The 25,798-nt window shown below is 44.5% G+C and overlaps 1 protein-coding gene across 2 annotated transcripts in view; it reads right to left on the minus strand.

Annotated features, from left to right (window-relative positions):
- The window catches only part of Zfp704 (zinc finger protein 704), a 183,076-nt gene that overhangs the window by 27,526 nt on the left and 129,752 nt on the right, over positions 1 to 25,798 (minus strand). For both annotated transcript variants that reach the window (NM_133218.2, XM_006530055.4), the window contains exons 3-4: positions 19,964 to 20,067; positions 16,357 to 16,583 (exon numbers count right to left, since the gene is read on the minus strand). In NM_133218.2, coding sequence (NP_573481.1) covers positions 16,357 to 16,583; positions 19,964 to 20,067 — 331 coding nt within the window. The remainder of the gene's footprint in view (positions 1 to 16,356; positions 16,584 to 19,963; positions 20,068 to 25,798) is intronic.

Consider the following 25,798-nt stretch of genomic DNA (forward strand, 5'->3'; position numbering starts at 1 on the left):
CTATATGTTATAATTGCAGTGTTTTACAGTACATAGAAAGTTTTCTGCTCTTATAGAAACATACATGGCTTAATTATATAAAACAAAATTTTCTTATTCTCATTCCTCAGCATGTAAGTATCAAATCCTGTGTCTTTTGATTATACTATGCCAAAGCATTTGACGACTGCGGCTCTCAGGTCTTATCAGCTGATGGCAGTTAATACAGGCACTGATAATGGGCCAAAGTGTCTGTGCTTTGCTCAGCCAAAAGTCAGGCATCGATTTTACACCCCTCCTCCATGACGCTCAGGGACCATCTCTGAGGTGGGAGGGGGAAAGGCTGTACAGCCAGAGGCTGGGGAGGACCACAGCTAAACAGTGTCTTCTGATCGTGACAACACTGTGCGCTCACCAAGTTAGAGCTGTGAGGCTGCTGTAGAGGATGTGCCCAAGCTCAAGCCAGTCAGCACTGCCAAGTGAGTGGGATCCTGTCTCTAGCAGAGAAGCTACTGAGAGTGGCAGGCTGCTGGACGAGGGGGAGTCTGTGGCTGCTGGCTGGTGCAACCACACAAGAGTAGATGGCCCCACACCCATGCAAATTTGGGCAAAGCTAATTAGACTCAATGGGTTAAAAAAAATTCTGAATGACTACAAGCCGCAGACCAAGTCTTCACACATAAGCTTCTTGGAAAAGGGTGTGTGTAGACAGGGTGAGAACATCACACTCAAGCTGTAGCATACATGCAAAAAGATAGTCATCATACCAATCTTTAGGTTGGTAATGGGGCTTAGCTAAGTTAATCCCTGTGGCTGTTTAAGAGTGAAAATGGCCCCCATTGGGTCAGGTGTTTGAATACTTGGTTTCTCAGTTGATTGAGCTGTTAGGATAGGCTGAGGAGGTGTGGTGGTTTAAATCCGTTGGCTCATGGGAAGTGGCATTATTAGGAGGGGTGGCCTTGCTGGAGGAAGTGCATCACTGTGGGGGTGGGCTCTGAAGCTCTGCCCAGTGCAGAAGACTCAGTCTCCCAACTGCTTTCCGATCAAGATGTAGAACTGTTGGCTCCTCCTGCACCGTGCCTGCCTGGATGTTACCACGCTCCTGCCTTGATGATAATGGACTGAGCCTCTGAACCCGTAAGCAGGCCCAATTAAATGCTGTTCTTGGAAGAGTTGCCTTGTCAGTAGAAGAGATGTGCTTAATCCTGTAGAGACCTGATGACCCAGGGAGGAGGGACACTGGAGGGGGGCATCCTCTCATAGGCGAAGAGGAGGGGTTGGGGGGAAGAACTCTGGGAGGGGGCAACATTTGGGATGTAAATAAAATAATTAATAAATAATAATATAATTATTAATAATGAACAAACAAACAAAGAAGAGTTGCCTTGGTCATAGTGTCTGTTGACAGCAGTAAACCCTAAGATAGGAGGTATAGTCCCAGTGGAGGAAGTATGCCAGTGGGAGGGGGGGGGTTGAGTCTTCAAAGCCTGGTGCTCTCTCTCTCTCTGTTTTGTGCTGTGATTGAAAATGTGAGCTCGCAGTTTCTTGCCCCTCCCTTTATATTCACTATCATGGACCCAACTCTGCAGTAAGCTGCCTTAGTCATGGTGTTTCATCACAGCAAGAGAAAAGCAGCTGACACCATCCCATATACACTGAGTATGCTAAAAAGCAGCTGATACCATTCCTATACACTGAGCATGCTAAAAATGAAGCTACAATATATTTTTCATTCTTTAATTTCTTTTTGAAAATAATCTATTCTTCTTTATCCACGTGGACTTGTCTGTGTGTGCTATGGCTGTGCAGGGCCCGATGAAGCCAGAATGCACTGATCTCCTGCAGCCGCAGCAGCTGCAGCTGTGCGCTCTGATTCTGGTGCTTAGAACAGAACCCAGCACTTAGTGCTCGTGACTGCAGGGTCACCTCTCTGGCCCAGTACTTTCTTTTTTTTTCCAATTAACTTTACTTTGTGGGACTGAGCAGGCGACCTCATCAGTTCATAAGCTTACACGGCTGAAGAGAATTTGCCCTGCTTGGCTCTGCAGGCCATCCTGCTCTGACCTCTTATCCCACTCGGTGCCCACGTGAGGCCCAGGGTACAATCAAGGGCTCAGGCCCACCGGCTTGTGGTGGGTGTGGCCAATGGGAGGTGATGTCAGAATGCAGAAGGGTGGAGAAAATCCCGATTCCCTTCTCCTGGCCACACCTGTGTGTGGTTATTGTTTTCTTCTAGAGCTGCATTTCTTCTAGAGCTCTGGTTATTCCAAGGTTCTGGGAGTCCCTCTGGTCCGGCGCTTCCTCAGGCTGTGGTGGGGGGGATGGGCTTAGATTCTGGGTTCTCCCACCATGCCTGCTCACTCCCTTTGTAAGACTAAACTTTAAGGCTACCTGAGTGTACCATGGCCCTCTGCCAGAACTTGAACAATTAAGAACACATATTATCAAAGAACATAAATAATATTTCTGTGGGAGAGAGGAAGTGAAAATGTGATGTTTATAGTTATTTGTAAGTTTTTTTAAATACTAAAATTTATTTTTTAAATTTTTTATTAATTAAATGAATTTTATACATCAAACATATTAATAATATTGAGTATTTTGAGAATCAAATAATACACATAAACTTTGTTCAACTTTTACAAAAATTCATATCCTTTCATACCCTAAAAATATCATTAATGAATATGTAATACTATCCATAACTGAGGATCCTATATCTAATGTGGAATACTAAATTGTTTCAAAACATACAAGATATCCTTTGGAAATTAAGCATAGTAAAGGAGCATAAAATATTAAAAATGAATCATTAAGAAATACATTCAATGGGGCTGGCGAGATGGCTCAGTGGTTAAGAGCGCCAACTGCTCTTCTGAAGGTCCCGAGTTCAAATCCCAGCAACCACATGGTGGCTCACAACCATCTGTAACGAAATCTGACGCCCTCTTCTGGAGTGTCTGAAGACAGCTACAGTGTACTTACATATAATAAATAAATAAATCTTTTTTTAAAAAAAATAAGAAAGAAATACATTCAAAAGCCCTTATATGATACCCCTGACATAGTGAGAGAGTATTTAAAATACATTATATTTCTGTGTATATTGTCTAACAATCAGTTTACTTAAAAAAGATTACCAGCATTTCTAGGAGAGATTTTATCAGTAATAAATTTTAAAAATTTCAAAATAGCAAAAATTCTTTGAAGTTAAAAACATTAAGAAAATAATAATTTCAAGCAGTGAGAAAAAGTATCAATAATGTTTCCATATTTATAGAACATGATTATATTTTCAACTGTTAATGTTCATCAAACAGAAAAATTATTTTAACATGTATTTCATTGTTATATCTCCCTTTTCATTTTTGATTTTGTTAATTAGGATGCTGTCCCTGTGCCCTCTAGTTAGTTTAGCTAAGGGTTTATCTATCTTGTTGATTTTCTCAAAGAACCACCTCCTGGTTTGGTTGATTCTTCGAATAGTTCTTTTTGTTTCCAATTGGTTGATTTCAGTCCTGAGTTTGATTATTTCCTGCTTTCTAGTCCTCTTGGGTGAATTTGCCTCTTTTTGTTCTAGAGCTTCTAGGTGTGCTGTCAAGCTGCTAGTGTGTGCTCTCTCTAGTTTCTTTTTGGAGGCACTCAGAGCTATGAGTTTTCCTCTTACCACTGCTTTTATTGTATCCCATAAGTTTTGGTATGTTGTCTTCATTTTCATTAAATTCTAAAAAGTCTTTAAATTTTTTCTTTATGTCTTCCTTGGCCAAGTTATCATTGAGTAGAGCATTGCTCAGCTTCCATGTGTATGTGGGCTTTCTGTTCGTTGTTTTTGTTGATATTTAGTCCATGGTGGTCTTATAGGGTGCACAGGATTATTTCAATCTTCTTGTATCTGTTGAGGCCTGTTTTGTCAATGGTCAATTTTGGAGAAGGTTCCAAGAGATGCTGAGAAGAAGGTATATCCTTCTGCTTTAGGGTGAAATGGTCTATAAATATCTTAGATTCATTTGCTTCATAACCTCTCTTAGTTTCACTGGGTCTCTGATTAGTTTCTGTTTCCAGGATCTGTCCATTGCTGAGAGTGGGGTGTTGAAGTCTCCCACTATTAATGTGTGGAGTGTATGATTTGAGCTTTACTAAAGTTTCTTTTATGAATGTGGGGTTTTTGGAGCATAGGTGTTCAGAATTGAGAGTTCATCTTGGTAGATTTTTCCTTTGACCAGTATGAAGTGTCCTTCCTTATCTTTTTGATAATTTTTGGTTGAAAGTTGATTTTCTTTGATACTAGAACGGCTACTCCAGCTTGTTTCTTGGGACCATTTGCTTACAAAATTGTTTTCCAGCCTTTTACTCTAAGGCAGTGTCCCATCTTTGTTACTGAGGTGTTTCCTGTATGCAGCAGAATACTGGGTCCTGTTTACATGTCCAGTCTGTTAGCCTATGTCTTTTTATTGGGGAATTGAGCCCATTGATGTTAAGAGATATTTTGGAAAAGAGATTGTTGCTTCCTGTTACTTTTATTGTTAGAGGTGGAATTATGTTTGTGTGGCTATTTTCTTTTGGGTTTGTTGAAAGATTACTTTCTTGCTTTTTCTAGGGTATAATGTCCCTCCTTGTGTTGTTTTCCACCTGTTATCCTTTGTAGGGCTGGATTTGTGTAAATTTGGTTTTGTCATGGAATACTTTGGTTTCTCCGTCTATGGTAATTGAGAGTTTGGCCGGGTATAGTAGCCTGGGCTGGCATTTGTGTTCTCTTAGTGTCTGTATAACATCTGTCCAGGCTCTTCTGGCTTTCATAGTCTCTGGTGAGAAGTCTGGTGTAATTCTGATAGGCCTGCCTTTATATGTTACTTGACCTTTTTCCCTTACTGCTTTTAATATTCTTTGTTTAGTACATTCAGTGTTTTGATTATTATGTGATGAGATTATTATTCTGGTCCAGTCTATTTGGAGTTTTATTAGTAGGCTTCTTGTATGTTCATGGGCATCTCTTTCTTTAGGTTAGGCAAGTTTTCTTCTATAATTCTGTTGAAGATATTTACTGGCCCTTTAAGTTGTGAATCTTCTCTCTCTCTTTTATACCTATTATCCTTAGGTTTGTTCTTCTCATTGTGTCCTAGATTTCCTGGATATTTTCAGTTAGGAGCCTTTTGCATTTGGCATTTTCTTTGACTGTTGTGTCAATGTTTTCTATGGTATCTTCTGCACCTGAGATTCTTTCTTCTATCTCTTGTATTCTGTTGGTGATGCTTGCATCTATGTTTTCTAACTCCAGGGTTGTCTCCCTTTGTGATTTCTTTATTTTTCTATTTCCATGTTTAGATTTTGAATGATTTTGTTCATTTCCTTTGCCTGTTTGATTGTACTTTCTTGTAATTCTGTAAGGGGCATTTGTGTTTCTTCTTTAACGGCTTCTAGCTGTTTACCTGTGTTCTCCTGTATTTCTTTAAGGGAGTTATTTATGTTCTTCTTAAAGTCCTCTATCATCATCATGAGAAGTGATTTTAGATTCAAATCTTGCTTTTCTGGTGTGATAGTGTATTCAGGACTTGCTATGGTGACAGAATTGGGTTCTGATGATGCCAAGTAACTGGAGCCTGTCCTTCCTGTGATCCTGCTTGTGTCAGAACTCCTCAGAGTTCAGCTGTCTCTGGGATCCTACAATTCTGGGATCCTGGGATCCTCTGATCCTGGGCGTGTTAGAGCTCCTGGAAGTGGAGCTTCCTCTGGGTGTTGTGGGACTGGCTGTGGAGTTCGTGCTCAAGGTCTGCTCAGGGCACCCAGCCCAGACTGGATGGACGAGCAAGGTTTTAAGGTAGATTTAAGCAGACACAGTTTTAGATTACACAATAAAAAGGAACTGAGAAGAGGGAGTGGAGTGAAACGGGAGGACCTGCAGAATATCGGAATAAGCTTGGTCCAGTCCCAGAGTTTCTCAAAAACATCTCCCCATCCATCTTAGCAGAGTCTTCCTAGACGTGGAAGAAAGAGGGCAGGTGAAGTATGGGTGTAGAGAACCAGTTGCAACACTTCTGTATCTGGGTAGTTAAGAATGCTTGTTCTTGCAGACCACCCAGGCTTGATTCCCAGTATCCATATGGTGTCTCAGAACCGTGTGTAACTGTAGTTCCAGGGGACCTGACACCCGCTTCTTACCTCTGCCAAGAATAAGTGTACACATGGTTTATGTACGTACATGCAGACGAAACAGTCATACACAAAAATAAATAAACAGGCTGTGGGGTCCAGCTAATCGGTAATGGTTGGCTACGAACAGAAAGTCTAATAAGAATCCATAAGTTTCTCCGTTTAAAAGGCTACATGTTACAACGGGTCTTCACTAGAACCTGGAATCCTGGGCTCTAATGCCAATGAAGGAATGGATTTGCTAGTGAGGGTGAAAGCAACCAAGCATAAAGCAAAACTGATACTAAAACTTTATAAAGCAAATACTGGGCCTTTAATCCCAGCACCCAAGAGGCCAGCCTGGTCTACATAGTGAGCCCAGGACAGCTAGAGCTATGTAGAGAGACTATGTCTCAAACAAACAAACAAACAAACAAACAAACCCCAACCAATCAAAAAACTGGGAAAAATTATATTTTATGTTAATTTCAACATTTAAAAAGTACCCTATTTTTGGCTTGTTTGCTGGTATGTTTCTTGGCCTTCACTGGTGCTGAGGGTTTGAACTGAGGGCCCTGAGCTTGGTGAACAATCTATATTGAGACCCACTGCTATCTATTCTTAACTTACACAAATTATGTCTCGTCTGGGCAACCTGGCACACTTTCTTATTCCCAGCACTCAGAAGGCAGAGGTATGTGAATCTCTTGTGAGTTTGAAGCCGTGTTGGTCCACACAGGGAGTTCCAGACCAGGCAGGACTATATGGTGAGATCCTGCCAACAAAACCAAAGCAAACTGACCCTGACTTGACTAATAGAGCCTGCCTAAAACTGGAGACAAGCAAACAGGAGAGGAGGTGTGTCGCAGCTTCAATGGGCTCCGGCAGCTTTGCTCTACACAAGCCAAGGGTCCGCTTCCCTAGGCCAGAGCCACTTAATGGAAGCTTAATTCTTTTCAATATATTCACTCTATCCAGTTGAAATCAACCTCTGTCCACAGACTGACTACTTGCTGCTCTGGCAGAGCAAAGCAAGCCACAGGAGGAGGAAAAAATAGCTAAATAAACAACGGCCAAAATGCTGCGTGGGCCAAGCTGTCTGGAGGAAGCCAAACCAAGCAGCTCCTGGCCAAGTCACAGCAACCAAGTGTGAACGGCCTATCTGTGCTCAGTGCTGGCCCCTCCTTAGGGCGCCAACAGATGTGCTGCCCACAAAGGCATGGGCAACAGCTGAAAATTCACCCCCAGTCCAAAGTGATTTTGTTGAACATCAAAGTCCTGTCAGCTGACCTGAAGCCTCACAGACAGGCCCTCTTCACAGGGAGCAGCTGAAGGACAGAGGAAGGGCAGAGGAGGCCCCTATTAGCGGGAACTTGCACCTCCTACCTCAGCTAATACTACAACACTTCCAGGAGAGCTGGGCACTCCAGACAGTTGCAGACTCGGAATTTTAGTCCCATGTGAGGTGTGTAGATGTTTCCTGGCAGGCTCTTCGTTATCTGCTCGTGGGTTAAAGAGAAATTCTGGAGATTCCTTAACTGTATGGCTGGTTTGAAGACTAAGTGCCCCAGTGCTGGTGGCACCCCCTTTGACCTCAGGTCTCAATTATTTTTCCTTATTTATTTATTTATTTATTTATTTATCTTTTTGAGTTAGTACTTTGCTGTGTAGCCCAGGCTGGTCTTGAACTTGAGACCCTCCTGCCTCAGCCTATTGAGTACTGGAACCACAGGTCCGTGCCACAAAGCCTGACTCACAATCCTATTTTCCACCCCAAGATAGGGTCTCGCTATGCAGCTCTGCCTGTCCTGAAACTTACTGTGTCGACCAGGCTCTCACAGAGATATGTCTGCCTATATGCCACCTCCCCAGACTGTGCTGAGATTAAAGGCCTGAGCACCACACCCGGCCACAGTGCTATTTTAAAATGGTTTCATACTTGGGATATATGGAGTGCCTTCTATTTTCCCGATAAAGCCTAGACTGATGCACAAGGCAAACAGGGTGGCTGGCAGCGGTAGCTTTCCACTCCAGGTGGAGGGGCATGGCTTTGATTTTGACATGCTTAGCTTACACTGAATTAATACTCCAGAGGCCATAAGAGCACCACTGTAGCACAGTGGCCTAGTGGTGAGGTGATGGTTTTGTGCACTGTGTGAAGATGTGGCTCTGTCCTCCCTTGCCTGCCTAAGGCACATTCTGATTGGTTAAAATGAAGGCAGAAGAGTAAGGTGGGACTTCCAGACAGAGAGGACTCTGGGAGAGGAGGCATGGCAGATTCCCTACCCAGACTTGGAGGAAGTCTGACATATGAAGCTGAGAAGAGGTAACCAGCCATGTGGCAGACACAGAATAGCATAACTGCAATAATATAAGTTAAGAGTTAGTTGGAAAGCAAGAATAAACTAAGGCCAAACCACTGTAAATAAAGATAAGCCTCCATGGGGTAGGCATAGAAGGCCCATGGTTACAGCCTAGAGGATCATATTGGTGTTTTGTTTTGTTTTGTATGCACTGGAGACCCTCAGGGATGTATTATTATTCAATATGGTTGTTGTGAGGTCTATACAATCACCTTATGTGTGTGTGTGTGTTTATACTGCAGTGGATACAATCACCTCATGTGTGTGTGTGTGTGTTTATACTGCAGTGGATACAATCACCTCATGTGTGTATGTGTGTGTTTATACTGCAGTGGATACAATCACCTCGCGCGTGTGTGTGTGTGTGTGTGTGTGTGTGTGTGTTTATACTGCAGTGGATACAATCACCTCATGTGTGTGTGTATGTGTGTGTGTGTGTTTATACTGCAGTGGATACAATCACCTCGTGTGTGTGTGTGTGTGTGTGTGTGTTTATACTGCAGTGGATACAGTCACCTCATGTGTGTGTGTGTTTATACTGCAGTGGATACAATCACCTCATGTGTGTGTGTATGTGTTTATACTGCAGTGGATACAATCACCTCGTGTGTGTGTGTGTGTGTGTGTGTGTGTGTGTGTGTGTGTGTGTGTGTGTGTGTGTTTATACTGCAGTGGAGGGGAGATACTTGATGTCCAAATTGCTGAACTGTGGATCAGGTTCCTGTGCAAAGTCAAGTGCCCCTCACCATGTATCCCTTTCAGCCTGTCTTGGTGTCTCTGGTAAGCAGGTTCACTAAGATCCTTATCAAGGGACAAAAGCTAAAGAAATAGCTACTGTATGGAGCTCCAGCTTTATAAATGTGATCTTACGCTTATGGGGTTCTCTTGCCCCTTTATTTGTAAAACAAACAGATTAAATGAGATTAGTACTAGTGATGTAAACACAAAGTGAATGAATTCAAATATGCCAAGCACAGATTAGGTAAAGCCACCCATGTGTACAGCTTGGTCCCGAGCAGTGCTGAGTAAATTCAAAGGGTGTGGCTCAGCTGGTAATGCTTGCTAGCAGGTACCAAGGGGCCGTGGGCTCCATCTCCAGCATTGTATAAACACATAGGCACACTTGGGAGGTAGACAAAGTCAGTCAAGGCCATCCTCGGCTCCACAGTGAGCTCGAGGCTAGCTTGGTCTTGAAGTAAGGCTGTCTTAAAAACGACGAACAATCAAGACGTCCCTGTGCACAGCATACACACAATGCAGTCTCCTGTGGCTGAATCCCCACCACACGCTGACATTCTGACAGTGGCCCGTTGCTCTGTGCATTGGTAGCTTTTCTCTTTTTTGGTAGTGTGGTATTCTACTATGAATACACCAGTCTCCTTTTTCACATGCCCGCTGGCAGACATCTGCGTTGCTTCCGGTTGGGGTGATAATAAATAAAGCGGCAATGAACCTTTGTCTAGGAGTCTTTTTGTGGACACGCATTTTCTTTTCTCTTAGGTAAATACAGATGCAACAGTAGAGTTCCTGGGTCGTATGCTTAGCACATATTTAACTTGTAGGAAATTGCCAAACTAGTTTTCAAAGTAGTTATACCACATTTTGCATTTCTACTGGCAATGCGAGTGAGCATTCATTCCTGTTGCCAGAACTTAGGACCTTGTACGAACCCTGCATCCTTCCACTTCCCCTCAGCCAGTCCCACCATGGCCGGCACTGCAGTGATAGGAATTTACTATAGAGGTAAACGTGTGGCCTGAGGGTTCCTGAGTTAATAAGAATCCCTAGTCAATTATTTTCTTAATCCATGGATTCTAGAAGTGCATTTTGTCCTGTTGACTCCTAGGTGAGATTGGATGGTTAGGACGACTGTAGATGCTGTCTGAGTTCCTCGGTGCTCCAGCACCCTCAACCTAGGGACCACATGGCTGGCCCACCCTGGACTCTGGGAGCCCAGGGCTCTGATCTGTGCTCTTCCTCTCCTGGTTAACTGCTTGCTGCTCTTCCTGATGATGTGTCATTCCAGAGAAACACACACGGATGAAAAGATGGAAGAGCCATGAATGCTGCTAATGCTTGCTGTGCTGTGCTGTGCCTTGGATGCTGGGCAGGTGGGGGGCTAGGGAACCCTAGGTATGGAAACAAGAGAACACTTGCCTCCATCCTGATACGTATTGATCCGTCAGTGCCGAGTGGCTCAGGGTGGTGAGCCTCTCCATCACCCAGTGTACCTTTGGGGTTGGTGTGCTCACGCACTATCCTCATTGGGACCGCTTCTGCACAGCACTCCCTTGGGAGACCTTCCTGCTCCTGAGAAGCAGATTCGGAATGAACGCTGTAGAGTTCACGATGCAGGTGGGCACCACTGTTGCAGGATATGTAACCACACTGTGGACCCCGAGATTGTGTTATTTATTGGAAAAACTTATTTCCAGTTGTGGTGTAGCTCAGCCCTAACACACACTTTTAATCCAGGAACTTTTTGCTTGAATACTGTAAACAAGATTTAAGTAAAATCAACCATAGGTCAAGAGGCATTTGACAGGGAGCGAATATGTGATTATTAACAAAAAGACATAGTAAGAGGGAGTCAGGAGGACCTGATAGGCAGATGCACAGGAAGTAGAAGGGAGGGACATTCGGTTTTGGGAGGTCCACTAAGGAGGAAGGTCAGTTGGTGCTTTCTCTGCCTGTCTGAGCTAGCAGGCTTTAACTCCAGCATCTGCAGCATCTGGCTCCCAAGTTTTCATTGGTAAAATTGAACAATTGGGATTTTGTTTAAAACAACACATCATACTTATGAGTTTTGTAGATCTGTGTGTTTTGGGGGATAAGTATAAGCCCAAAGATAAAAAATGCAGAGTGCAGCAAATGCTTAACTCGTGGTTGAAGACCACACAGCTACCGAAACTCCTGTGTTAGCTTACAGCTTCCTGTTTTGATTCAAGCTCCCCTCCAACCAACCCCCAGTAAAACTGTCCATGGTCACCACACCTACGAACCAAGGGAAAGTGATGAAAACCAGGTTTATAAGCGCCTCTGGGGTACTGTTGCTGGTCCAGTAGACAGACTCCTGAGTCAGGTTTCCTGTGTATTCCCAATTTCTGCCAGAGCTACCCAAACTCACAACATTGCAGCGAGTTTTCTCACATTAACCCCAAAAGTGCACTGGGTGACTGAGGGGTTCACAGTCACCGTGAGCCATTCAGCACTGATCTATCAATACAGGATCAGGCCCATGGCATCTTGTCTCTATGCCTAGGGTTCCTAAGCTCCCAACCCACTCAGCATCCAAGGGCGAAAGCACACACAGCACAGCACACACAGCACAGCAGTGACACACCCCAACTTCAGAATACACAGAACATCACACCTAGATATGACAGAACCAGGAATCTGACTTTCCAGAAGGTCTTGTGGAATTGGTAGTTAACTTTTACCCTTCTACAGAATTGGTTTTCTCTGGAGAGTACCATAGTGCCCATACTTTGGGTCATTGCATCACCTCGTGGTCATGACAGGAACTGCATCTTCTCAGAGTCCCAGTCACATTCCATAGTAGTTCGGAAACAATCTATTTGAAACCAGAGGAAACTCCTTTCATGGGTATTTTGTTCCCTATTCTAAGGAGGAATGAAGTATCCACCTATTGGTCTTCCCTCTTCTTGATTTTCTTGTGTTTTGCAAATTGTATCTTGGGTGTTCTATGTTTCTGGGCTAATATCCACTTATCAGTGAGTGCATATCTAATGACTTCCTTTGTGATTGGGTTACCTCACTAAAGTTTGGAGCTAAGACAAAAGGATGGACTATCCAGAGACTACCCCATCCGGGGATCTATCCCATAATCAGCCACCAAACCCCACACACTATTGCATATGCCAGAAAGATTTTGAGGAAGGGACCCTGATATAGCTGTCTCGTATGCCAGTACCTGGCAAATATAGAAGTGGATGCTCACAGTCATCTATAATATGGAACACAGGGCCCCCAATGGAGAAGCTAGAGAAAGCACCCAAGGAGCTGAAGGGGTCTGCAACCCTATAGGTGGAACAACAATATGAACTAACCAGTAACCCCCGGAGCTCTTGACTCTAGCTGCATATGTATCAGAAAATGGCCTAGTCGGCCATCACTGGAAAGAGAGGCCCCTTGGTCTTGCAAACTTTATATGCCCCAGTACAGGGGAACGACAGGGCCAAGAAGTGGGAGTGGGTGGGTAGGGGAGCAGGGCAGGGGTAGGGGTAGGGAACTTTCGGAATAGCATTTGAAATGTATATAAAGAAAATATCTAATAAAGAAAAAGAAAGAAAGAAACCAGAGGAAAAAAGTCTGCTAGATTCTGCCCTCCCAAAGCTGGCCAAGTGACGTGCAGAGCCAGGACAGCTTGGTGCCTCTCTCACATTTCACCGCTGTGGCTGAGGAAGGAGTAGTGTCCCTCTTGTGCCTCAGCTCCCACCGGCCCATAGACTAGGCTGCCATTCTCCTCTGTGGATTCTTTTACTCATCTTGCTCACAAGCAGCCTCTATTATTTATGCTCAGCTCACTGTTTTTCTGTCACAATATAAACAACCTTGGGCAAGCCGTACAAATTTAATCACTTGCTTCTGCAAAGTGGGAATCAGGCTCTACCGAAAACTGTGGGTCCAATGAAATGAAAAGCTGCATGTATACACATCTGATAAACTGTGACAAAACGTGTAAATGCAGTGCTCATCAGATAATACGTGTCTGTGCATAGCACTTCACACTTTGAACTTCCTTATTCGAGTGTTAGCAGGTCAGACAGAGCGGAGGGTGTCCGCAATCATGACCCATACCTACGTGCAGTGAACACTTCTCTCGCTGTGTTTACAGTCTAGGGAATGGATGTCTGTTAAAAGAGTGCATGCTCTCGTACGTGGAATCACATTTAATAACTTCACAACTGTCCCTCAAGGTGTGAGGGTGCATTACCAGGTTTACAAAAAGGTGCCATCTCGAGGGTCAAGCTGGCTTTCTTAGGGTCCCAGAGCAGTGGCTGAGGGGATGGACTGGGGATCATTTGACATGGTCTAGGTGCTTCCAAACGTTCTGAGTGACAGGCCACAGTACAGGACCCACTCACGTGTCAGCACACTGTTGAGATAAAAACCCCAACAGAGGGCAGTGCTGACCCCACACCTTCAGCGGATCCTCACTCCCGCTCACCTCTCATTACAGTGACTCACAGCCTCCCAGTCAATCTGGAAGTAGAAGGTTCTCAAACAACCTCCACTAGATAACAACCTCCCCTGCAAATGACTGTTGATTTCAAATGGACAGTAAGGATCTAAAAGAACAGGTAAGAAATTAGGAAGCTCCATCAACAAAAACAGACTGTCTGCCCAGACAAATTAGTTATTTCTTAGGTTTATATCTTTTCCCTTGGTAGTCAGTTCTCATCCCTCACGATTGCCGACCTAATGCACGAAGGTCACTAAAGTGCATCCTCCGACGCAGACATGCCACGGAACATTCCTGTTTCTCTTCTCCTGGGTGGTGTGGCTACCCTGGTTGTCAGTGTGTACAGCTGGAGTTCCCACTTCTTATGGCAAATTCTGAGATTTCTTTGATGTCCGAGAGGTACATTTCTTGAAGCTCCCTGGGTGAATGTGCAAATGCTGCTGTATATTTTTATACTCTTTGGTGGGAGCCATTCAGCCCAGATAGGAAGGGTCTGAGAGACTGAGACAGAAGTTGGCATTGCAAGTCCTACAATGAGTTCTGTAGAGACCGTTTGAGATACGGTTTGAAATGTACAGTAACTGTAATGGCAGAGCTTGCATCCTGCAACATCTGAAGACAGCGTTTGAAGCTACTCCAGCCCCTTCACACACCAACCTGTGCCCACCCAGCTCTCAGTGAATGAATGGACCAGCTCTTGTGCCCTGCTTCCAGGCTGTTCAGTGTTTTGCCTATGGTGCTCAATAAATATTAGTTCACTAAGTAAACAGCAGGGTGAAGAGCAGCTGTCCTATTTTCTTTTTAAACTACTCAAAGTAAGTTTAGATACAAATGGCCAAGGCCGCACAACATGGCGCCATCAGTTCCTTTATCACTGTGGGGAAGGCTGAGTCTAGAAGATAATACCTAGTTCTAACCAACCTGTTTGTGTCCACACTTAGCATTTTGTAAATGAAGCCTATGGTCTTCAAATAAGTGGTGTGTGTGTGCGCGCTAGGTGTCAGTTCTGTGTATCGGGCTTGTGAGGTCTCGGGGAGTCTCTCATCTCCATCATAGAGCACTGAGGCTCTGGAAGCACAGTACTGTGTCCATCTTCTAAGGATTCTGACGATCTGAACTCCAGTCCACACACTGCGTGTCAAGTCCTGTACCCATGGGGAAGCTCCCACTCTTTCCTCTGGTGATGCAACTGTTTGCTAATTTTGCTGAGGTATGTGGATAGCCTACCCGAGCCAGTCCAATGCAGCCTGACCAGGGAGGAAAATGACTTTCAGTTCTATAAAACATACAAACTGATCTCTGATAGGTGATCGATCAATTAATTCATTAATGCACTTTGGAAGCACTAGAGGGCCCCTGCTCTATGTATGAGGTCTTGCCACAACACTGGCCATACTCAGGACTGCTTGCTTAGATTCCCTGGGAATGGCAGGCTAAGCAAGAGTTCAGCTCCACGCTGCTGTATATTCTCTCTGTGTATTCTATCCACGGGTCCAAGTGTCTCGCAGAGTGCCCTTGCATAAGATGGACTCTTCAGGCAGGACCCTGCTTCTGGGAACAGCGGGATGCTGCACAAAGGCCCTCCTTTCTGGTGGATGGCCCTATCCTAGGGGCATACCCAGAGAGAGCCATGGTAGTGCTCACTGCTGCGCACTGTGAGTGATGCCAAGGGAAGCAGAGAGGATGCTGGACCACATTCAGGGGAGGACAAGGCTGACTACATCCTTGGGGCTGCAGTTTGCCTTGTTTATGAGTCATATTTAAGAATGATGACACCCATATAAAATTAAAAACTAGCATAAAAAAATCACAGCTTCACATAACTTTCAAACAATGCTAAAGTGTTCCCTAGATTTAGTAGCAGTGTTGCAGTCTATGAAATAAAAATGCTTCTATAAAACAGAGGGTGACAGGTCCGTGAGAATGATGTAGGTGGGAAAAAGCACTTGCTGCCAAGTCTGAGTTCAATTCTTAGAACCCACATAGTGAAAGAGAGACCAACTCCCACAGGCTGTTGTCTAACTTCTATATACACAAACAAACACACGACACACGGCATAAATAAGTAAATGTTAAAACACTGGAAACCCAGAAAATGGTGACAATAAATGAAAGACTCCTGAAGAGAATGAAGAGGCTGTGGATTTGCATGGTGGCTCTGGTGGACTGCAGGGCTATGGAACAAATGTATCCTGGGACCTTGGTCTCTACAGAGCTCTACTGTGAGGACCAACACATGTATGGTCAGTAAGTCTAATGAGCTCTAATCTATTCATCTATTTAGCTATTCTTTACATTTCTGTTTGGTAAACGTAATTTTTGGGATGAAGTAGACTTGTATATATGTCAGCTTTTATGTATCTTTCCTATCTATCTGTATAAAATGAACAAACCCTTTTGGGCTAACGGAAGCAGAAAAGAAAAAAAATACTATATTTTAAGAGCATGCACGCACAGGAAGCCTCAGTTCAGTATTTCAGCTTCTAAGAAAGGTAAGGGTGTTAGACAATGTATACACAGATGGAGCATACATGTCGGATGGGACACAGACATGGAGGCTTCAGTCACTTTTGTCTTTAATTGGGGAATCTGCAATGTCAGAGAGCACTAAGACCAGGCATGGGGTGGGTGAGAGTGCATACCAGGACCTTGGGTGCACAACACAGTGCACCGCGAACCTACCTTTCTCTTCCTCGGAATGGGCTCATCGAAGAGCAGGTTGCTGGCGTCTGCCTCGTCAATGCCATCGTCAGGTGGGGCGGGGCTGCGGAAGGGCTTGAAGCTGTCAGCTGACAGTGGTGGAGAGGGTGTGGATGGGTTGGACTGGTCACTCGGAGCGCTCCAGCTCCAGTAGCCACTGCTGCTGCTGCTGGATGGTGCACCTTCCTTCCAGGACCCGCTGAGACCCTCTGTGAGCACAGGGGACAGCAAGTGAGAGCCTCCGGGAAAGGGGCTCTGTCTTCACCCACCCCAGTCACACGGTTCTTTCTAAGCAGCTGTTCTAGCCACACTGCAACACACTGTCTGTGCTCTCAGTGAGCATTCTAGTGTCCGGCTCCTTCCTTGGAATTGGTGGAGATCATACAAGAACAAGAAAATAATCATTACTTCTTGTTCACCAACTGTGCGGCCTCTGGTTTGCTGGCTGAAGTGCTTCTGAGTGGGAGACTGCCCATGGTAGCTACCCAAACTATCTGGCCGGCAAGCCTCCACCCTGCTCCTCCCCATCCCAATTTAAAAATGGCATTACTCATACGACTACGGTTCTTGGGATATACGCATAAGAAAGTAGACAAAGACTCTGTGAGCAATGGTCATTTCTCGATAGGCATCTAAAGCAAGTCCACCGCTACCGATGCAAACAAATAATTGGGCCTTAGATTCTGACTGCTTTTATATCCCTTTAAACTTAATTGTCAAAGTCAGAATACAGAGCTTCGTGATGGCATTGTCATATATCAGGGTCATGACCCCTCACTCTAATTTCCCCTTTCCCTCTGGCCCCCAATTACTAGTCTCCTCCTTCACACTTATCAGTCCCCTTTTCTGCTTACACACCCTGAGTTCCAATCCCCCTAGACCTTAGGGCACTCATCTGCCTGCTCTCTACCTAGGAAATGAACCTGGCTGGCCAAGGCTAGAATTGGTCTGATAGTGGCCCTTGGTCTTGCAGCGCATGTAGGTCCTTCACTGTGAACATCCTTTTATCTCTGTGGCAGAACTGGATGGCATCAGGGTTTACTGACTAGGCTGGTGCCCAAACGAACTATAGGTAGTCTGACAGAGATTACTTCCTGCTAATGTCAGAGGAGGGGGCTTTAGTCACTATAGACTTACTTTATCTTTCAAGATGCTCAAACTTAATTAGTATTTACATAAACTACTTTTTTCTGGGTAGTTTCTCTTCCATATTTATGTGCACCATGAATATATTAAAACTAATTATGAGGGGGGAGGAAGAAAAAAACATCCCAAAATGCCTCATTAAAAAATACTATTAATGTCTGTGTAATTACTAATGCAGCAAAGATGACTAGTAGACTAGGCATTTGTGGGAAATCATTACCCTTACCTAATTAATTATAGATTTCCAGCAAATTCCTCAACTACACAAAGCTGAAAGTTGAGTAGAAGTCACTAGGTTTAGAGATGAAGTTCTACAGAAGCTGCCATTTCGTGGGGATGAACCTCTGCCAGAATTAAATGCTCATTTCTGCATACCTGCACCTTGCAAGGATCACAAAGTGACTTCGAGTCTCCTTCCTGCAGACTGATGGGAGAGATGGCTAGATGTGGTGACCTCCTAAAACTAGCACAAGGCGTGAAAACCAATGACTTCCTCACATACCCTACCGCACATTTGTACAATAAAATCAAAGTGGCAGTGCTGGATACACATGCTACCACATCACAACGGAGCGGCTGAACTGCTTTTGAAAACTAGCAATTCTCACAGTGCACTACAGCATCGCGTCGCGTCGGCTTACCAGCTTGTGAAGCCCAAGTGACTCAGAAAGGGTCATTTCAGAGTGTTCCCTGGGATACAGCACCCAAGTGAGCATAAGCCACAGACGCAGATGGGCCCAGCTGGGCTCTCACCTGTTTGCAAAGCTACCTCCTAATGGAGCAACCCGTCTCAGGCAGGCACAGGAGAAGATCACAACACGTTCCCCTACTCACTGATACACCACAATTCTGGAGAACGACCATCCTCCCACCCAAACTAGTGATTTTCTTATTATAAATTGCTTCCCTTGCTTTAAAATTTTGCTTCCTTTTGAAAACCAGTGGGAGACATCAAATTTAGCACTGAGGTAGTTATTTTTTAAAGTTTTTATTTATATACTTATTTGTTTATTTTGAGGCAGGGTCTCTGTGTAGACCAGGCTGGCCTCATCAATTCAGAGAGACTGCCCCTTCAGTGCTGAGATTAGTGGTGTGTGCCATCATGCCTAGGTAAATAGCTGTTTTTTTGTTTGTTTTGTTTTGTTTTGTTTTAACCACAAATGAGCACTGGCATACTCTTATTGCTGAGTGAACAGAAAATTGCAATTGAAGAATCAAAAGGTTTACTTTAATTTTAACCTTTAAGTACAAAGTATCAATAGAAATGTTCTCAATTTTTAAAAAAAGAATTGTATGGTAAAAATAATGATTAATTTTAAAATATCTTTTTCCCTCTAAGTATTCAATCTCATTCCTAGAATGGTTTGGGGGCTACCCCAGTTTTACCTCCAGCCATGCTGTCTAGATGAGAAAGGCAAATCTGGGTATTTGCCAAGAGGCTCCCAAAGGCCACTAAGCAAGAATGGCCACTTCATCTCAATGCCTGTGCCTATGCAGTGCATGTAAGTTCATCTGTGTATGTCTGTATTTAAATGCACACACTTACACACATACATGTGTGCATGCTGCCTGCTGTCCTAATCCAAACTTTCCCCTCTCTGTGTGGACCACCTTAGGCATCCAGGACCTGTCATGATAAAGTGCCTAGTATCATCCATTCAACTCCAACTCCCGCTGTCTGCTTTCCTGATTTATCGTGCAGATTAAATGAAGCATGACTAGAAAGGCAGATCTGGAATGAAGAAGATAGGACCGAGAAATGTAGTCCGGTCATTTATTCATCAAGCCACACATGCCCTGGCTCCCTCCTCTGTAAAGCAGTGGTAACAGTATTGCATACGCTTGTTGGTAGACATACGATGACATAGAGCAAGCAGCACAGACAGCATACTCAATGTGCTAGCTATTAACAAGGCCATGACAGTCTTCTCCCCAGGAGACTGCGCAGTCCCTAGAAGTATGGCCACTAGTTATATTCTGTTGATATGTTCAAATCTTCTAGGTGGCATCGAATAAGTATACAGTGAGTTCGTGAATGGACTAAGTAATTCTCTTTGGTTATGAAGTGTATGATAATGCTTCTACAAACTACTCAACCTTCAGTGTGCTCACTGGTACAATCAAAAGGAAATGATGCTGGGAAGACAAGTTTGTTAGACCATTCTCCGGCTACCTGAGGAAAAAGGCACATAAGTACTGCATAGGTATGTCCTGAAACAGAGTAATCAAGTGGTAGAACTCAGTGTCTGTGAGCTGTGTAGGTGAGCACATCAGTATCCTGGGGTGTAAGGGAGAGGAGGAGGGGGAGGCTGACGGCCCTGGGTCTCTACTTCCCACATAGTCTTCAATTTGAAGCCAACTGTTTATTGGGAGGAATGAGATTCCTAGGAGAGAGAGGCCTTGCTCTTGGAGCTAATGGGCACGTTCCATACTCTAGACTCACCATTAGGCCGCACAGGAGGGCTTCGGACCAAAGGGCTGGTTGACAAGCTGGTCAATACCATGGCTGCAGTCACCTTGTCCATGTCCAGTTCCTCTGAAGATTTTCTGTAAAACAGGAAGAAGTGCTGTCTGTCTGGGCTCATGCTATCGTTACTTTCTAATGAATCCTCAGGAAAAGCCAATGTTCTGCCAGTTGTTTTACGGATAAGAGGTCACAGGATCCAATTGAAGCCATATGCACCAGGAAGAAGAGGGTACCTTTATTCATTGTTCATCCAACAACTACCTATTGAGTGTGCTGATGAGCCAGAAGATGCTGCTGCGGGTGCCACTGATGCTGAATAAGACAGACCAACCAGCAGGGACAGAAGCCTCTCTGGCTATGGCAAGTGCTATGAAGGGCATCAGCAGTGGATACCACAGGCTGTAAATGTCTCTGAGGAGCAACTCTTGAGGTGAAGCTCCTCTGCACGACTTCTCCGCAGACGGCTGTACTCTCAAACTGGGGCCAAAATAAACGCTCCTCTTGGCTGTTTTCCTCACGTACTTTTGTCATAGCAGCAAGATAAGCAACTAACACACCGGTAATCGTTTCACCGTGAAGTTACAGAAAATGAGTCTGACTTCCGGATATCTACACTGATACTAAGTTATTACGGGTTTCCATCGTCTGGTACACTTGGATTGAAAGAACGTCTGAAACACTCCTGTAAAATCCTTCTCCAAGGATCTATGTCCTTACACCCTAAACTGTTCCATCAAGAGGTAAATTATTTCTTTCAGTGCCTGGCAAATAAAAACACTTGTATAAGCAAGCAGGAGCCCGGACCATAAAATTGCTTCCGTGGGAACTTACAAGACAATGGCACAAACCCACAAGCTTTATACCCATCACAGTGGACAGGATCCCTACAGCCAGCAAAAGGTGACGCTGTTTACTACAGAGACGCAGCACCAGGGAAGAGGGTGAGGTACCTTCATGCGCCCCGAGTGTGGTGCAGGCTCAGACTCCCTATGCGGTCATGATTACAGAGGGTAGGAGTAAGGAGAAAGGGGTTTTGAGAGCTGTGGAGGTCTTCTTTCCTACCCCCTGATTGGTCACTTTGAAGACAGGCATGGTGCCTGACTGGTCTGCAACTGTGGTGTAATCACATGTGGTGCAACATGTCCTGGTCAGGCCTTGAACCTGCCGAGCCAGTCCACCGGCAGGGGCCTGCTGGCGGGACACAGGAGCTGCCAGGGTTTTGTCTTATGTCAGGAGGCTAAGGAAGGAACCAGCCATCCTGGATATCTAGCCATGGCCCCTCTCCTTACCTGTCTGTCATACTGAGTCTAGCTCCTGGACGCTCAAAAATCATGAGACAAAATGGATTCTTGTATGGTTTCTGTCAGGTCATAGCAGATCATAGCAATGAGAAAATACACAACTAATACATCAAAAAAGTTCTAAATCCAGGACCAGAGAGGAGCAGGCACCTGAGGATGCGAAGGTGCCCGCAACACTTGAAGGTTCCCAACAATACTTGTTAGACATCTGCCCACATCCATCTGGGTTTCAGAGTCCCTTCCCACTAATTCTCCTTGCATCATTTTGAGAGGTGTGTTTGTACTTTTTAACGTAAGGTAAACATTTTGTTTTAGAGGTCTAGCTGACAATTCAAATAATCAATGGCTCTGATGTGTCCTGGTCAGGCATGTGCCACACCACAGTTATAGACCAGGTTGGTGAGTCCAGGCTGGAAGCTTCTTTCTTGCCAGCTAGCTCCCCACTGTGCTGGAAGATGCCAGGGAGAACTGTGAGCAGCCTCATCCCTGTGTAGACTGCAATCTACACTGCTGCCTGGCAGGGCAGGGTGTGTACACGGTACAGGATTACAGTCTTATGGGAGCAACCAAGCACTTTCTGTTAGAATGGGGATCCTCTCCACTGTAAGGACCCCACCTCTGGTCCTGTAATCCTGGCTGAAATCCTGTGGCTGAGGAGGTCAGAGGCACCAGTGGGGAGGCACCTGAGCTGGCACTGTCTCTAGGACACTGTCTCTGCCAGCGCCCTTGGTGGTGGACAGCAGGAACTGTAGAGAACCTACCAGGAAAGGGCTGGAAATGAGTGCCTGCTGAATGCTCAGTCACAAATGGGACATCTCTGTCACTCCCTGCAAGGCTCAGGGAACACCGTGGAAAGAGAGGACAAGAGCTGGTGGATGGGTGAGGTGTGGTAGACTGAAATCAAAAGCAGCCATGAGTTCCTGCATAACAGATAGGAGAGGGGAGAGCTGGCAAGGCCCACCTCCTCCAAGGACCCAACGGTTGCTGGAAGAAGAGAAGTTTTCCTTGTGTTAAACCCCTGGCAAGATACTCATGTTCCTGTCACTAACCTCTCGCTCATGTCTCTTAAGTTCCCCCAATGATTGCCTCAGCAAAATAAATACATAGGAAAATTTAAATCTAGAAAAGGACAAAAAGTCATTAAAGGAGAAGTGGAACTTTCTGGGAAGAATGTATCAAAGAGAGGGGGATGGAGAAGGCAATGTGGTGTAACCATGATCCAAATACATTATATACATGTATGAAAATGTAATGAAATCTGTTATCCTGTGCAACTACTAAGTGCTAATAAAACATTAAAAATCAAAAAAATTAAAAGCTGGTTTATGTGAATTTTAAAATGAAAAACAATAGTGAGGACAACACTATAAACTATGAATTTATTTTACATACCACTATAAACTATGAATTTATTTTACACATCACTTTAAACTGTGCATTTATATTTTACATTTCCAAAAATACTAGTACATTTCAAAGTAATTATTGATCTTCATACATAAAGCAGATTTCTGATGAGGAGGAGGAAGAAGAGGAGGAGGAAAAGGAGGAAGATGAAGAGGAGGAGAAGGAAGAGGAAGAGAAGGGAGAGGAGGAGAAGAGAGAGGAGGAGAAGGTGACAATGACAAATCAGTGTAAGCAAGTATTTTTTGTTTGTTTAGCTTTTACAGATTTTGGACACAGGGAGTCACACTGTTTTCCTTGCCAGCTTGAAACTTACTGTTTAGATGGGCTGGCCTTGAACGTTGCAGCAATTCTCCTGCCTCTGCCTCCAGAGTGCAGGGCTCATAGGTGCTATTGCCCCTAGCTAACCAGAGTGTTTATTTACCTGTATATTCCATTAGTTACTTGAGGTCACCACCACCACCAAAATCAAAGGAGTTCATGGGTAAAGAGCACTTAACCCAGATTCCTCAACAAGATTTGGGATCAAGTTACCAGATGCTGCAGCCTGCGTGGAGAGCTGCTTTTGTTTTTATCTTTGTTAATTTCTTTTCGTACTGTACTATCTAATTACTGATTAATTAGTGCGGCAGATCAAAGCCTTATAATTAACACTGAGAGATGATACAAGAAGTAGGATCCGCTACACTTGGAGAAAATGGCTGAAAAAACTTCTGGTAGACTTAAGAGTGGCGGGGAAGGGCACCTGGGGTCATAATAAATACTTGAAATGGCATGGGCTATTACAAGCCACACCAATCCCATATTTGCTAAAGACACAGACCTAACTAAAAGATATTTCTCCTCCACACTCAATTTGAGGTTTATGGAACTTGGTAATACTTAGAATTATTGTTAAAGAAGAATAATCTTCGTTGACATTTTATACATCATCTTGGCCAAGGGAAGAAGGCGTTACACCCTAGGGTGTCACAAACTACATTTATCTACAATTAAAATGCTGTAGTAAGAACTAGAAATAAAGATGAATAATACCTTTCTTAAATTAGTACAAATCTAGTTCCTGTCAACTACTAAAATCTGTTGTCTAGACTGAAGTCAATCACTTCTTTGCTTACAGTGCTGGGCTCAAACCCAGAGCCTGTACACGTGACAAAAGAGTTCAGCCACTGCAGAGGCTTGTGAGTACCTAAAAACAAGGCCTAGAACTAAAACCCACAGCCAGCCTTGGAATCCAGGAAGGATTAACTAAGAGTTTGGGAAATCAGATTTGGTAACCATTCATGTGATTAGGCACAGACGCTCCCTTTTCTATAGGAATCTTCTAAGAAAAGTAATAGGTGGTGTGCTGGTTTGAATAAGCTTCGCCCCTTGGGTGCATATATCTGAGTGCTAACTAATCAGGGACTAGCTCTACTTGACAAGGACCAGGAGGTGTGGCCTTGCTGGAGTAGGTGTGGCCTTGGTGAAGTGTGCCACAGGCATGGGCTGTAATGTTTCAAAAGCCCACAACAGGCTCTCTTCCTGCTGCAGCGTATGGATCTGGATATAGAACTCACAGGTACTTCTCCAGAGTCATGTCTGCCTTCCTCCCGCCATGTTCCTCTTCCACGATAATAATGAACTAAACCTCAGGAACTTTACACAAGCTCCAATTATATGCTTTTTATAAAAGTTGCTGTGGGTTCTTTTGTGATTGGGTTACCTCACTCAGGATGATGCCCTCCAGGTCCATCCATTTACCTAGGAATTTCATAAATTCATTCTTTTTAATAGCTGAGTAGTACTCCACTGTGTAAATGTACCACATTTTCTGTATCCATTCCTCTGTTGAGGGACATCTGGGTTCTTTCCAGCTTCTGGCTATTATAAATGAGGCTGGTATGAACATAGTGGAGCATGTGTCCTTCTTACCAGTTGGAACATCTTCTGGATATATGCCCAGGAGAGGTATTGAGGGATCCTCCGATAGTACTATGTCCTAAGGAACTGCCAAGACTGATTTCCAGAGTGGTTGTATAAGCTTGCAATCCCACCAACAATGGAGGAGTGTTCCTCTTTCTCCACATCCTCACCAGTATCTGCTGTCATCTGAATTTTTGATCTTAGACATTCTGACTGGTGTGAGGTGGACTCTCAGGGTTGTTTTGATTTGCATTTCCCTGATGATTAAGGATGTTGAACATTTTTTCAGGTGCTTCTCAGCCATTCAGTATTCCTCAGGTGAGAATTCTTTGTTCAGTTCTGAGCCCCATTTTTTAATGGGGTTATTTGATTTTCTGGAGTCCACCTTCTTGAGTGTAGTCTCCCCTCCCCCAGCCTGAAACCTGCTTGCTCAGGGGTGGAGCTTCCTGCTCATTCGTTCTGCCACGCCCACTGCTGGAACCTGTGGAGCCACACACGTGCACCTTTCTACGAAAGATGTTAACATCTCCAACATAGGCACTGTCCACCTAGATTTTTCTGAGATAGAGTCTCTGAGCTGGAAGTTGAGAGACCCAAATTCAAATTACTGAAAATAATGAACAATCAGTCCTGGGGACAGAGTAACTCCGCCTTGGGAGTCTCTCTTGCTTTCAGGATGGAGTCCAAAGTCCCACATGACAGACCTTGGTCCCTGTGACCTGAATCAGTCACAGTGCCATGCATGATGTTTTTCCAAGGGTTTGACAGTCCTCCCTAAGTAGTCAGGAGTCCCCCCTAAGTAGTCAGGCTCCCTCTTCCCTAGACCTCGACACCCCTCTTCCTGTCCACCTGCCCTCAGGACTCAGTTCAGCACTACTGATAGAAGCTTCCTCTTCCCAGATGCTCGGTTCTGCTCGGTGCTGCGCCAGTGACTTCATGGTGCTTAGAAAGCTTGTCTCATTTCTAGAATTTGCTCTCTGCCCCAGCAAAGGCCAGGGCTCACCCCGACTTGCATCTCTCCAGCTCTCGACATCCCCCAAAACCCTGGCTTAGGTAAGTTCTTCATGAAAGTTTAGGGGACAGTGTTAGTGACAGTCACTGTCTTAGTCGGGGTTTCTATTCCTGCACAAACATCATGACCAAGAAGCAGTTGGGGAGGAAAGGGTTTATTCAGCTTACAGTTTCCACATTGCTGTTGATC

This window comes from Mus musculus, chromosome 3 (genome assembly GCF_000001635.26).
Source record: "Mus musculus strain C57BL/6J chromosome 3, GRCm38.p6 C57BL/6J".
NCBI lineage: Eukaryota > Metazoa > Chordata > Mammalia > Rodentia > Muridae > Mus > Mus musculus.